This window comes from Thunnus maccoyii, chromosome 1 (genome assembly GCF_910596095.1).
Source record: "Thunnus maccoyii chromosome 1, fThuMac1.1, whole genome shotgun sequence".
NCBI classification, from domain to species: Eukaryota; Metazoa; Chordata; class Actinopteri; order Scombriformes; family Scombridae; genus Thunnus; species Thunnus maccoyii.
The window spans coordinates 7,182,110-7,195,373 of record NC_056533.1 but is presented as its reverse complement, the minus strand read 5'-3'; the positions used below and the strand labels follow the sequence as shown (position 1 = coordinate 7,195,373).

Below are 13,264 nucleotides of genomic sequence, written 5' to 3'. Positions count from 1 at the left end.
GCTCATTATTTGAAGTCGACTGTGCCACCACAGAAACGTTTATATTACAATTAAATGATGGTATCCAAAAGCCAAATGGTTGTTAAATGTGCCAATTTATAATTCTATTTCATTATTATTATTATTGTCTTTAAATGGAGACTAGATAAATAAAATGTTGAAATAGATTTGGAAAAAAATCTCCTAAAAGGCTTTTAAACTTGGAGGTTTGTTATTCAGTTGGGTTTTCCTATCATGTTAACATCATTTGTCTTTGGCAGTTTATGTTTTAAATGATGATGAATTCATTGGCCAGCTGACTGAGGATAATGGCTGGCCAACCAGTTCCCTGAGTTTAATTAGTGGGACACACTGGCAGCATGTCTTCAAATTAAACAGGGAAAGTGGTCAGGCTAATACAAAGAAACCTTATAAGTGGAGACTAAAAAAAAGGAAAAAATATACACCCTTTTAGAAAGTATTTAACTTGTCCATATTTTAAAAAGTCATTTTTTTCCAGTTATAAATGAATACAGAAAAGTTATCATTTGAACACAATACTGTATATACAAGCGGAACTGTTACTTTGCGCAATTAATAATCTTTAATAAATGCTATTTTAGTGCATAATTTAGATTTAGAATTTTTAAAATGTGTTTAACTGATCGACTATAAGAAATCATAATTATTTAGCTGGCACACTCTTGACACTAAACTGGCTGTAATGTAGTTACTGGCTGGTTTTCTCTCTCAAACCCACCCGACAGCCAAGAGAATGAATTAAGTAATTTCAGGTCATGCTTTAATAATTTTAGGAAACAGATTATAGATCAATTATTAATGAATTAATTTGATTTGGTACAAATTACTAAGATAAATACTTTTATAAAGACTAAAATAATTCTCTTCTGATACCTGTAGACATATTATATTTGCAGCGCTTGAAAAAAGTTCATCTTGTTGAATTTGTTGAAATTGGAAGATCTGTGACATATGGCCCTTTGCTGAAGGCTTAGTTACATCTGATATATTTAGGGAGGAAGTGATACTACAAATTTTGAACCAGATGTCTGTGCATGGGGCTGCGGAGAGAGCACACAGTGTTCAGATGTACCAAAAACTGAAACTGAAGTTAAGAAAACTGAACTATTTACTTACCTAACAGCTGATGTTAAATGATTCAAATCATCATCATTCGGGATGTTCTTTGTCTCACAATTAATTCAACAAAAACTCAGTGAATACCAAGGAAAAATGTTGAGAATTGCATTAACAATCGGACACCAATGTACGTTTTAAGCTCAAATTCTGATTGATTTTAAAATCAAGTGTGTGAACTTTTGTTGTGTTAACATGTGTCTTCTAAATCATGTGTTGAAACTCATACTGCCCTCCCAGCTCATCTTTCCTTCCTTTCACATTCCTGTAGTGTAAAATGTGATTTGCGGTCACATTACATCAACAATCTGGTCAGTCTTGCTGAGCAACATTGGCAGTAGTCTGTGCACGTTTTGTGTATGCCAGGAGGGCTCTAGGGCTGGTCACTTAGGACAGAAGAAAAGATATTAGGCTGTTTGTCCTCAGGGGGTAGTCACATGACAAGTTTAAGCCTATGAGGAGGTGAAGCAACATTGAAAAGAAGAGTAACACATCCCCCAGTGTACTTACTGGTTTCTTAAAGAGTGACAGCTGGGCTGCAGTCACCACAGGTCTTTGCTTCTAAAGACAATTCAAAGCTTGGTTTAGTCTGCCTTTTTTAAGAACAGAGAAGTTACATAAATACATACAGGTAAGTGCAATTTTTACTCTTTGCAATTTTAACACATACATGCTGTATTCTGAAAGACACTGCTCTTGATAAATGAACATTTCTAGAAGACAATAATTCAAATGTACTTCGACTAATATCCTAACAATCGAACATTATTCTTTTTAAAACAAGTATTTTTTAAATTCAGTACTGAAAATTGTTTTTTCATATCTTTACTCTCGGTCTCAGTGTGTTCAACATGTCAGCTGCCACCTGTCTGTTGTCTGAGGAGAACTTTTTGTGCTCCATCTGCCTGGATGTGTTCACCACTCCTGTCACCATACCGTGTGGACACAACTTCTGTAAAAACTGCATCACTGAAAACTGGAGAATCAACAGAAAATGTCACTGTCCTGTGTGCAAAAAGCTTTATGACAAAAGACCTGAGCTGCATGTCAATATATTCATATCAGAGATGGCTGCTCAGTTCAGAGAGTCAGTTGTAAAGAAAGGCTCAGAGCAACACCGTGCTAAACCAGGAGATGTTCCCTGTGACGTCTGCACCGGGATCAAACTGAAGGCCCTCAAATCCTGCCTGGTGTGTCTGGCCTCATATTGTGAGACTCACCTGGAGCGCCATCAGACAGTATCAGGGCTGAAGAGACATACGCTTATTGATCCTCTGGAGAACCTTGAGGACAGGATGTGTACAAAGCACAATGAAATAATGGAGCTGTTCTGCAAGACCGACCGCATGTGTGTTTGCCAGTTTTGCACTGAGTCGGACCACGAGTCACACGATGTTGTTCCTCTGAAAGAAGAATGGCAGGGGAAGAAGGCCGAGCTTGGGAAGACAGAGGCCGAATTTCGGCAGATGATTCGGGAGAGACAGCTGAAGATGCATGAGCTCAAACAGTCCGCAAAGCTCAGCAGTGAGGCTGCAGACAAAGAGATAGCAGATGGCGTGCAGGTCTTCACTTCTCTGGTGCAGTCTGTCGAGACAGGCCTGGCTGAGCTCATTGAAACGATCAAAAAGAAGCAGAAAACCACAGCGAAGCAGGCCGAGAGCTTCATCAAAGAGCTGGATCGGGAGATCTCAGAGCTGATGAAGAGAAATGCTGAGGCGGAGCTGCTCTCGCTCTCCAAAGACCACCTCCAACTCCTCCGACGGTTCCCTTCACTGAACGCCTCTCTACCCACAAAGGACTGGACAAAAGTCAGCCTCGGTCAGCCATCTTTTGGGGGAACTGTGGTGAGAGCTGTGTCTCAGCTCAAAGAAACGCTCAGCAAAGGGATGGAGAAGCTGCTTGAAGCTGAGCTGAGGAGGGTGCAGCAGTACGCAGCGGACATAACTCTCGATCCCGATACAGCACATCGCAAACTCATCCTGTCTGACGATGGGAAACAAGTCAATCACAACAATGTAGAGAAGAATCTCCCAGACAACCCAGAGAGATTTTCATATTGTGTCATCGTCTTGGGAAAGCAGAGTTTCTCTTCTGGCAGATTCTACTATGAGGTGGAAGTTAAAGGGAAAACGAAATGGGATTTAGGAGTGGCCAGCGGGTCGGCCAACAGGAAGGGAGAAATCACATCGAGCCCAGAGGCCGGCTACTGGACTCTGCAGCTGAGGAATGGAAATGAGTACATGGCTCTGGCCGACCCCGATGTCCTCCTCTCTCTGAAATCACGGCCTCTGAAGGTGGGAGTGTTTGTGGATTACGAGGAGGGTCTGGTCACCTTTTATGATATCGATGCTGCAGATATTATCTACTCTTTCACCAGTTGCTCCTTCAGTGACGAACTCTACCCATTCTTCAGTCCTTGTTTTAATGATGATGGTGACAACTCTGCCCCTCTCAGGATCTCTGCTGTCCTTAAAACTGACTGAATGTGTCGCTTGTTTTCCAGAAAATGATTTCTTATCATTTAAGGTAAAGTCACAGAAGTGCTAATAATGAAACAATCCAACAAGGCTTGAAACTTTATCAAAGGCTCATGTAGCAATTATGTCAGAATATTATGTTCCAGTAATAGCAGCGTAATTATAACTGGATTTTATCATTTAAGAAATATTGTGATGGTAAGGAGCTTTTTATCCCAGGAGGATGCTGACAGACTACTGCTAGACTACTGTAATGAATACGAAAAAAGCATCTTGATCAGCAGCAGCTACTCCAGAAGGCAGCTGCTCTTTTCATTACTCTAGGTTGGTCTTAATTATTATTTTATTTTATTTTATTCCTACTTTTTAAATGGTTTTTAACTCACATGTCTTATTATTTTTTACTGGTTGGCAGCTGCTCTTAATTATTACTTTATTTTATTTTATTTTATTCTTACTTTCTTAATGGTTTTTTGTAACTCACATGTGTTATTTATGTGTTTGTTTTAACTGTGTTTACTTATGTCTGATGTTTTATCTTGTACATTACCTACATAGTTTTTCTGGCTGCAGCTTCCGTGGTAGCTCACGCTCTGTGAAACACATTGTGCTTCCATCTGGAATGAAATGTGCTATATAAATCAAGTTTTGCTTTGAAATAATGTTGTTTACTCCCAGTTTTCCACTTCATGTCTATGCACTGTGAACACATTTATTAGCTGGTTCTCTGGTTTCTTTAGTAAATTTAAGACTTCACAGATCTGTCAGACCATAGTTCAGTACTACAGGAGTAATATGTTATTCATGTATTATTTAAACCCAATTTTATTGCACAATCACTAGAAATGGTTATCAAAATAATTTCAATAGGAAGAAATCCTGTGATAATTACAAACCTTACCAGAGCCTGAGAATTACCAAACAGACTGACTCTAAATTACTGGCAGAAGAAACTAAAACTATGATGACAGCACTAACAGGAAGCTCCAGTGGCTGTTTTAAGCATTTATTAAGAAAGGAGAAATGAGAGAAAGAGAAACATTATTCACCCCATTGATCCATGGAGAAACAGGAAACAGATCATCAAAAGAAATGTATTATTATATTTGATATAGTTTCGGTTTATATCTTTCCATGGCAATAAATGTATCTATAGTGGTGTCCTTTTGAGAACAAAACTTTACATTAAAGAAAAAGAAAATTAGGTGATGCAAATAACATACACTTCACTGTGTTACTTAAATCTAATCTAATGTAGTTTATGGTTGTTAGTCTGTGTAATGATAAAATAACGGAGCAGAAAAACACAGGATTGAGTTCATTTTACATTAGATACTTTTTGTTATTTGAAAGTTTGGTTGATTGACTTAGTGAATACTGGTATATACTGGAACCTAAAAACCCAACAGATGGCGCCCAACTGCCACCACACAGCAGCACATGCAACCTGAATGGAAACCTTAAACACTGCATTTGTTTCAGCTGACTTGCATAAGGTTTGTCTCTACATCATATGTGAGAGAGGATGTTTGCATTGTATGTCTTTTGTGTGCAGTTTTTTTGTACATAATTAAAAGTCTGTGATTATTTAATCATCTGGGTCTAATAAATACTTTAGTTTCTAAGGTATCTCTTGAGTGTGATAGTTTCTTGAGTATTTAGTTGAACCTGTGTAACAGTCAGCCTGAGGTACAGAGCAACAGATCACAATTCATATAACAAAAACCAAAATCTCTCCGAAAAGGATAGAGGCATTATTACAGTTCCAAGGTTTTGGTGTTACTTTAAACCATCATTAGGAGAAGCTGGAGGTGTCAGGAAGTTACAACTAGTAATACTAAATGGTGATTACATAGTTGCATCAGTTAGGCTGATGATGTCATCACAGGCCTAAACTGCTTGCAAGACTGGACATCAATAAATATCAAAACCAAAAGCTCTAAATATCACGTCAACAACTTCAGTTCCTTAGAAGCTTTGAAACCACAGTTCGAGGAAAGTTTATTTTCTGCTAATGACCAATGTTTTTTAGAAGTAGGATGACTAAGTATTTACTCTGGTAAATTATATCTGGGTTGTTGCATATTGTCCATAGATTAACGTCTTTTTCATGAGTTGTCTTCAGCCTTGTTCCAGGTGTCAAGCCTGATTCAACAGGATGTTTCGTTATAGCAGTTAGATGTTTGAATTCATTTCATTATGTTCTTACATGTTCACTTGTCTTATCTGGAAATCAAGCAGCATTTTGTGTTGGAGATTTGACGTGATTTATAACAGAACTTTAAAATACTTTAAAGTTTAAAGTCCCACATTCTGAACTTGACCTCTATAGTTAGATTCCTCTTGGTTTTTGTGATCTTTTAAGATTTGTTTCCAGTAAATTGTGGAATAGATGAATCCATATCTCAGGACAACAGTCTGTCTTGAGGTTACTTGAATGGTTTTTCCTACCACAATTTTGTCATGATCTTGTATATAATATTTCTTCTAGACTTAATTGATTAGGACTACAGAGTTTTTGACTCAAGACACTAAAGTTCTAATCAGTGAGATTCAGTCTTGCTAAGAAATAAAGCTGGTGAAATGAATATATTGTCCTGTGTGTCATAATTTAGAATATGAAGATCTCATTATTAGATCTGAAGTTTAGGTCTAGGAAATGAATAGTGTCAGTATTAGAAAATTAATCAGTGAACACAAAATGTGGATGAAAAGCATTTTAACAGTCCAGAATCCTGGGACAGACCGATGTCTGGCCAAAACAAGAATATCATTGACAAAACAGGCATATCATTTTATGGCAGAAATGTAAATATAGTCTTTTCCAATTTAGTCACAATTATATCGGCAAAAACCAGCCCAGGTGGTGATGCCATAGATAAATAACCTGATGCATGGTTTTCAATTCTATCTTTATTAAAAGAAGCAGGAAGACATCAACAAATAAAATTATTGTAAGTTATCATTTAGCTGCATAAAACTGGAATCCAAAGGCCAGCAAAGACCTAATATAGGTAATGGATAAATAATACAGTTGTTTTAGCTGTTTCAGTTATTATACTATAAACTAGTAGTCATCATTTTCTGAGAGGAAGAGTCTTTGACTGAGGAGTTATTATTGGATCGGGATGCACAGGTCAAAGCTATGGACCACAGGACCACAAATACACCTGAGAGGAGAAAAGAAAAGCTGTCAATTCCAGCAAACATATAAACACAGAACACTTTATATGTGAGCATCCTGCACGTACTGACCCTGCAAGGAGTTGAGTATAGTGAAGATGTATATCCCAGCAAGGGACATGAAGGTGGTGCTGGCTAACCCCCAAGGTAACCCCAGCACACAGCTGAGGCCCAGCACTGTGGCACAATCCTTCCACAGTCTGCTCCATTTCTTTCTGTTCATCTTGTTCCAGCCACCGTCACCTATCTTACGCCCCCACAGCTTGAACACCACCAGTCCCAACATGCAGGAATTATATAGTATCACCAGGCATGGAAAGGCCACAGTAGTGATGTAGCTGACCAAAAGCCTCTGTGGGAACTCGCTGCTCATCCAGCACCTGCAGCGTATTTTAAAAAAGAAGAATCAGAGAGACAATTAAAAAATAACCTGCTTGAGGACAGTGAATAAATAGCAAAGTTGAAATCACAATGTGCACTTGCTAAGAATTCAAATCCATTATGTGATGCATATTGAAAATTGTCACAATGAATCTTGATTTCTTACATCTGCACTGTTGAATTGGAGTTGTTAGCAACAGTCAGTTTCAGACTGTATTTCCCATAAACACCTGAAATCCCACAAGCCACTGCAATCAGTGTAGGAAGACCTGCATAAAGACATGAAAGACAGAGTTCACTCCAACAAGCCCTGACTGTATGGTTATCTGCGGTGGTGCAAATGAATTCCTTTACATTAAGATTTTGAATTAAAGTCATTGTCTAAATAACATAGAGAAGAATCTTTTCCAGTTCAAGGTACTCAAAGGACCTTTGGTTACATTTTACTATACAGTGACTGAGACCAACAAAAAGTCAACTGTTAATATTCAAACATTTCCTTCCTTGTTTTGAAACTTGCATTCATTACATCTGCTGCAGACTTCTTTTACTCTTATTGCATTGCTATTTCTTTTGGTGCAGCTGCCTGCAGCAGCCAACAGAAATGTATATCACAGTCATTAACCTGCAGACTTACTATTTGTTAAAAGGGATGTGTGCTGTGTAAAGTTTGACACAGTGCTCCACTAGACCGTTAATAATGTAGGAGCCACCTTAAAGCAGTTATTATCAATAGTTTTATATTAATAATGGATCTACCAGTATGTGGATGAGTACTAGTATGGAATGAGTACTAGTATCTGAAAGGTGTTGCTTGAGGAGGATTTTCACCTGACTCTGCAATTTAGCATCTTTCAGCTCTTTGTTTTGGTTTTACAGCTTGCAACTTACTATTTTGGTTCATTACATTCATTAGTGTCATTTTCAGCTGCAATAAGCTGTTTTCAGTGAAAAAAGCTCTAATAAACCCATTGTACGCTACCTGCTCAGACAAAGTTGAGGATTAGCTGGTGAGCATTTAGTAGCCAAAGAGACAGATTTTTTTTCCCCCAGGAGTTTGCAACAAACAACAACAGAGTTAAAAGGAGAGAGAATATTGGATTTACATTTATCAGGTGGACAGAAATATCTCTCTTAATGAATGCTAATGTTGCTTAGTATCTGCTGAATGTGTAAATAAGCAACAGTTTGCTAACAAGATTGTTATATCAACTTGTCAGGGGAAAACGTTATGTTAGTTTACACAGCTTGTTTCCACTGTGGCCAAAAAAAAAAATTGCAGGTTTAAGCCCCCCAACATTTCAGCTGATATTGTATATAGAACCAACTGACACAAAAGGAATATAGGGGCCTTCAGGGCCTGGGGTAGTTCAGTTGGTAATCCTGCCCTCATCGTGATACTACTTGTGTGCATGCTACAAGACAGCTTATGAAACTTTGCCCTACAGTACCTGCAGTGGTGGTTGTTTTTCACCAATGTTGTCACAGTATTATAATATATAATTCTAATTAATAATTATAACTGAAAAAACAAACATTCATACATCAGTCTTATTCAGGCAATATTAATTTGGCTATTTGTTTGACTTATCAACAGTACATCAGAAGACAACACCTTCATACACCTTAAAAAATTGACTTGTTGGAATGAAGTACTGTCCAACCCAAACTCCACTCACCCCATCCCACCAAGCTGAGTTTGAGCAGGTATCTCCTGACGTAGATGTTAAAGACTTGGACAAGGAGAAGTTAGAGGTGGAATCCCTCTAGGGCCGTCCAGCTGATGGTGGCCAGCAGGGACCAGTGTAAAAAGAAACCAAGAGCTCCGCAAACCCAGTCGTCCTCATTCTCAATCAATAAATGTGGTGATTACTTAGTTGCATCAGTTAGGCTGATGATGTCATCAAAGGCCTAAACTGCTTGCAAGACTGGACATCAATAAATGTCAAAACCAAAAGCTCTAAATGTCACGTCAACAACTTCAGTTCCTTAGAAGCTTTGAAACCACAGTTCGAGGAAAGTTTATTTTCTGCTAATGACCAATGTTTCTTTAGAAGTAGGATGACTAAGTATTTACTCTGGTAAATTATATCTGGGTTGTTGCATATTGTCCATAGATTAACGTCTTTTTCATGAGTTGTCTTCAGCCTTGTTCCAGGTGTCAAGCCTGATTCAACAGGATGTTTCGTTATAGCAGTTAGATGTTTGAATTCATTTCATTATGTTCTTACATGTTCACTTGTCTTATCTGGAAATCAAGCAGCATTTTGTGTTGGAGATTTGACGTGATTTATAACAGAACTTTAAAATACTTTAAAGTTTAAAGTCCCACATTCTGAACTTGACCTCTATAGTTAGATTCCTCTTGGATTTTGTGATCTTTTAAGATTTGTTCTACAAGTTTTCCAGTAAATTGTGGAATAGATGAATCCATATCTCAGGACAGTCTGTCTTGAGGTTTTAAGGTGGTAACCTCAAGACAGACTGATGTCTGTCTTGAGGTTACTTGAATGGTTTTTCCTACCACAATTTTGTCATGATCTTGTATATAATATTTCTTCTAGACTTAATTGATTAGGACTACAGAGTTTTTGACTCAAGACACTAAAGTTCTAATCAGTGAGATTCAGTCTTGCTAAGAAATAAAGCTGGTGAAATGAATATATTGTCCTGTGTGTCATAATTTAGAATATGAAGATCTCATTATTAGATCTGAAGTTTAGGTCTAGGAAATGAATAGTGTCAGTATTAGAAAATGAATGAGTGAACACAAAATGTGGATGAAAAGCATTTTAACAGTCCAGAATCCTGGGACAGACCGATGTCTGGCCAAAACAAGAATATCATTGACAAAACAGGCATATCATTTTATGGCAGAAATGTAAATATAGTCTTTTCCAATTTAGTCACAATTATATCGGCAAAAACCAGCCCAGGTGGTGATGCCATAGATAAATAACCTGATGCATGGTTTTCAATTCTATCATTATTAAAAGAAGCAGGAAGACATCAACAAATAAAATTATTGTAAGTTATCATTTAGCTGCATAAAACTGGAATCCAAAGGCCAGCAAAGACCTAATATAGGTAATGGATAAATAATACAGTTGTTTTAACTGTTTCAGTTATTATGCTATAAACTAGTAGTCATTATTTTCTGAGAGGAAGAGTCTTTGACTGAGGAGTTATTATCGGATCGGGATGCACAGGTCAAAGCTATGGACCACAGGACCACAAATACACCTGAGAGGAGAAAAGAAAAGCTGTCAATTCCAGCAAACATGTAAACACAGAACACTTTATATGTGAGCATCCTGCACATACTGACCCTGCAAGGAGTTGAGTATAGTGAAGATGTATATCCCAGCAAGGGACATGAAGGTGGTGCTGGCTAATCCCCAAGGTAACCCCAGCACACAGCTGAGGCCCAGCACTGTGGCACAATCCTTCCACAGTCTGCTCCATTTCTTTCTGTTCATCTTGTTCCAGCCACCATCACCTATCTTACGCCCCCACAGCTTGAACACCACCAGTCCCAACATGCAGGAATTATATAGTATCACCAGGCATGGAAAGGCCACAGTAGTGATGTAGCTGACCAAAAGACTCGCTGCTCATCCAGCACCTGCAGCGTATTTTAAAAAAGAAGAATCAGAGAGACAATTAAAAAATAACCTGCATGAGGACAGTGAATAAATAGCAAAGTTGAAATCACAATGTGCACTTGCTAAGAATTCAAATCCATTATGTGGTGCATATTGAAAATTGTCACAATGAATCTTGGTTTCTTACATCTGCACTGTTGAACTGGAATTGTTAGCATCAGTCAGTTTCAGACTGTATTTCCCATAAACACCTGAAATCCTACAAGCCACTGCAATCAGTGTGGGAAGACCTGCATAAAGACATGAAAGACAGAGTTCACTCCAACAAGCCCTGACTGTATGGTTATCTGCGGTGGTGCAAATGAATTCCTTTACATTAAGATTTTGAATTAAAGTCATTGTCTAAATAACATAGAGAAGAATCTTTTCCAGTTCAAGGTACTCAAAGGACCTTTGGTTACATTTTACTGTACAGTGACTGAGACCAACAAAAAGTCAACCGTTAATATTCAAACATTTCCTTCCTTGTTTTGAAACTTGCATTCATTACATCTGCTGCAGACTTCTTTTACTCTTATTGCATTGCTATTTCTTTTGGTGCAGCTGCCTGCAGCAGCCAACAGAAATATATATCACAGTCATTAACCTGTAGACTTACTATTTGTTAAAAGGGATGTGTGCTGTGTAAAGTTTGACACAGTGCTCCACTAGACCGTTAATAATGTAGGAGCCACCTTAAAGCAGTTATTATCAATAGTTTTATATTAATAATGGATCTACCAGTATGTGGATGAGTACCAGTATGGAATGAGTACTAGTATGTGAAAGGTGTTGCTTGAGGAGGATTTTCACCTGACTCTGCAATTTAGTATCTTTCAGCTCATTGTTTTGGTTTTACAGCTTGCAACTTACTATTTTGGTTCATTGCATTCATTAGTGTCATTTTCAGCTGCAATAAGCTGTTTTCAGTGAAAAAAGCTCTAATAAACCCATTGTACGCTACCTGCTCAGACAAAGTTGAGGACTAGCGGGTGAGCATTTAGTAGCCAAAGAGACAGATTTTTTTTCCCCCAGGAGTTTGCAACAAACAACAACAGAGTTAAAAGGAGAGAGAATATTGGATTTACATTTATCAGGTGGACAGAAATATCTCTCTTAATGAATGCTAATGTTGCTTAGTATCTGCTGAATGTGTAAATAAGCAACAGTTTGCTAACAAGATTGTTATATCAACTTGTCAGTGGAAAATATGTTAGTTTACACAGCTTGTTTCCACTGTGGCCAAAAAAAAATTATTGCAGGTTTAAGCCCCCCAATATTTCAGCTGATATTGTATATAAAACCAACTGATACAAAAGGAATATAGGGGCCTTCAGGGCCTGGGGTAGTTCAGTTGGTAATCCTGCCCTCATCGTGATACTACTGTCCTTGTGTCGTGACAATATTATAATATATAATTCTAATTAATAATTATAACTGAAAAAACAAACATTCATACATCAGTCTTATTCAGGCAATATTAATTTGGCTATTTGTCTGACTTATCAACAGTACATCAGAAGACAACACCTTCATACACCTTAAAAAACTGACTTGTTGGAACGAAGTACTGTCCAACCCAAGCTCCACTCACCCCATCCCACCAAGCTGAGTTTGAGCAGGTATCTCCTGACGTAGATGTTAAAGACTCGGACGAGGAGAAGGTAGAGGTGGAATCCCTCCAGAGCCGTCCAGCTGATGGTGGCCAGCAGGGATCAGTGTAAAAAGAAACCAAGAGCTCCGCAAACCCAGTCTTCCTCATTCTCAATCAATAAATGTGGTGATTACTTAGTTGCATCAGTTAGGCTGATGATGTCATCACAGGCCTAAACTGCTTGCGAGACTGGACATCAATAAATGTCAAAACCAAAAGCTCTAAATGTCACGTCAACAACTTCAGTTCCTTAGAAGCTTTGAAACCACAGTTCAAGGGAAGTTTATTTTCTGCTAATGACCAATGTTTTTTTAGAAGTAGGATGACTAAGTATTTACTCTGGTAGATTATATCTGGGTTGTTGCATATTGTCCATAGATTAACGTCTTTTTCATGAGTTGTCTTCAGCCTTGTTCCAGGTGTCAAGCCTGATTCAACAGGATGTTTCGTTATAGCAGTTAGATGTTTGAATTCATTTCATTATGTTCTTACATGTTCACTTATCTTATCTGGAAATCAAGCAGCATTTTGTGTTGGAGATTTGACGTGATTTATAACAGAACTTTAAAATACTTTAAAGTTTAAAGTCCCACATTCTGAACTTGACCTCTATAGTTAGATTCCTCTTGGATTTTGTGATCTTTTAAGATTTGTTCTACAAGTTTTCCAGTAAATTGTGGAATAGATGAATCCATATCTCAGGACAACAGTCTGTCTTGAGGTTACTTGAATGGTTTTTCCTACCACAATTTTGTCATGATCTTGTATATAATATTTCTTCTAGACTT

At 37.8% G+C, this 13,264-nt stretch overlaps 2 protein-coding genes across 2 annotated transcripts; one reads left to right on the top strand and one right to left on the bottom strand.

The window, feature by feature from the left end:
- Positions 1-141: 141 nt before the first annotated feature.
- On the top strand, positions 142-4,021 carry LOC121898849 (nuclear factor 7, ovary-like). Its single transcript, XM_042414314.1, has 2 exons — positions 142-1,768; positions 1,979-4,021. The coding sequence occupies exon 2, from the start codon at positions 1,989-1,991 to the stop codon at positions 3,618-3,620; it is 1,632 nt and encodes a 543-aa protein (XP_042270248.1). The 5' UTR covers positions 142-1,768; positions 1,979-1,988; the 3' UTR covers positions 3,621-4,021.
- Positions 4,022-6,507: 2,486 nt separating this feature from the next.
- LOC121896399 (adhesion G protein-coupled receptor G3-like) lies at positions 6,508-12,537 on the bottom strand (the record flags this gene model as incomplete). The annotated part of the gene is made up of 4 exons (XM_042410266.1): positions 6,508-6,784; positions 6,870-7,177; positions 7,345-7,447; positions 12,417-12,537. Coding segments are annotated over 4 exons (642 nt in total), but the record flags the coding sequence as incomplete, so codon positions are not given.
- Positions 12,538-13,264: the final 727 nt, after the last annotated feature.

Coding starts and splice junctions, on each gene's coding strand:
- LOC121898849 (XM_042414314.1), top strand. CDS start 1,989: ATGTCAGCTGCCACCTGTCTGTTGTCTGAGGAGAACTTTTTGTGCTCC.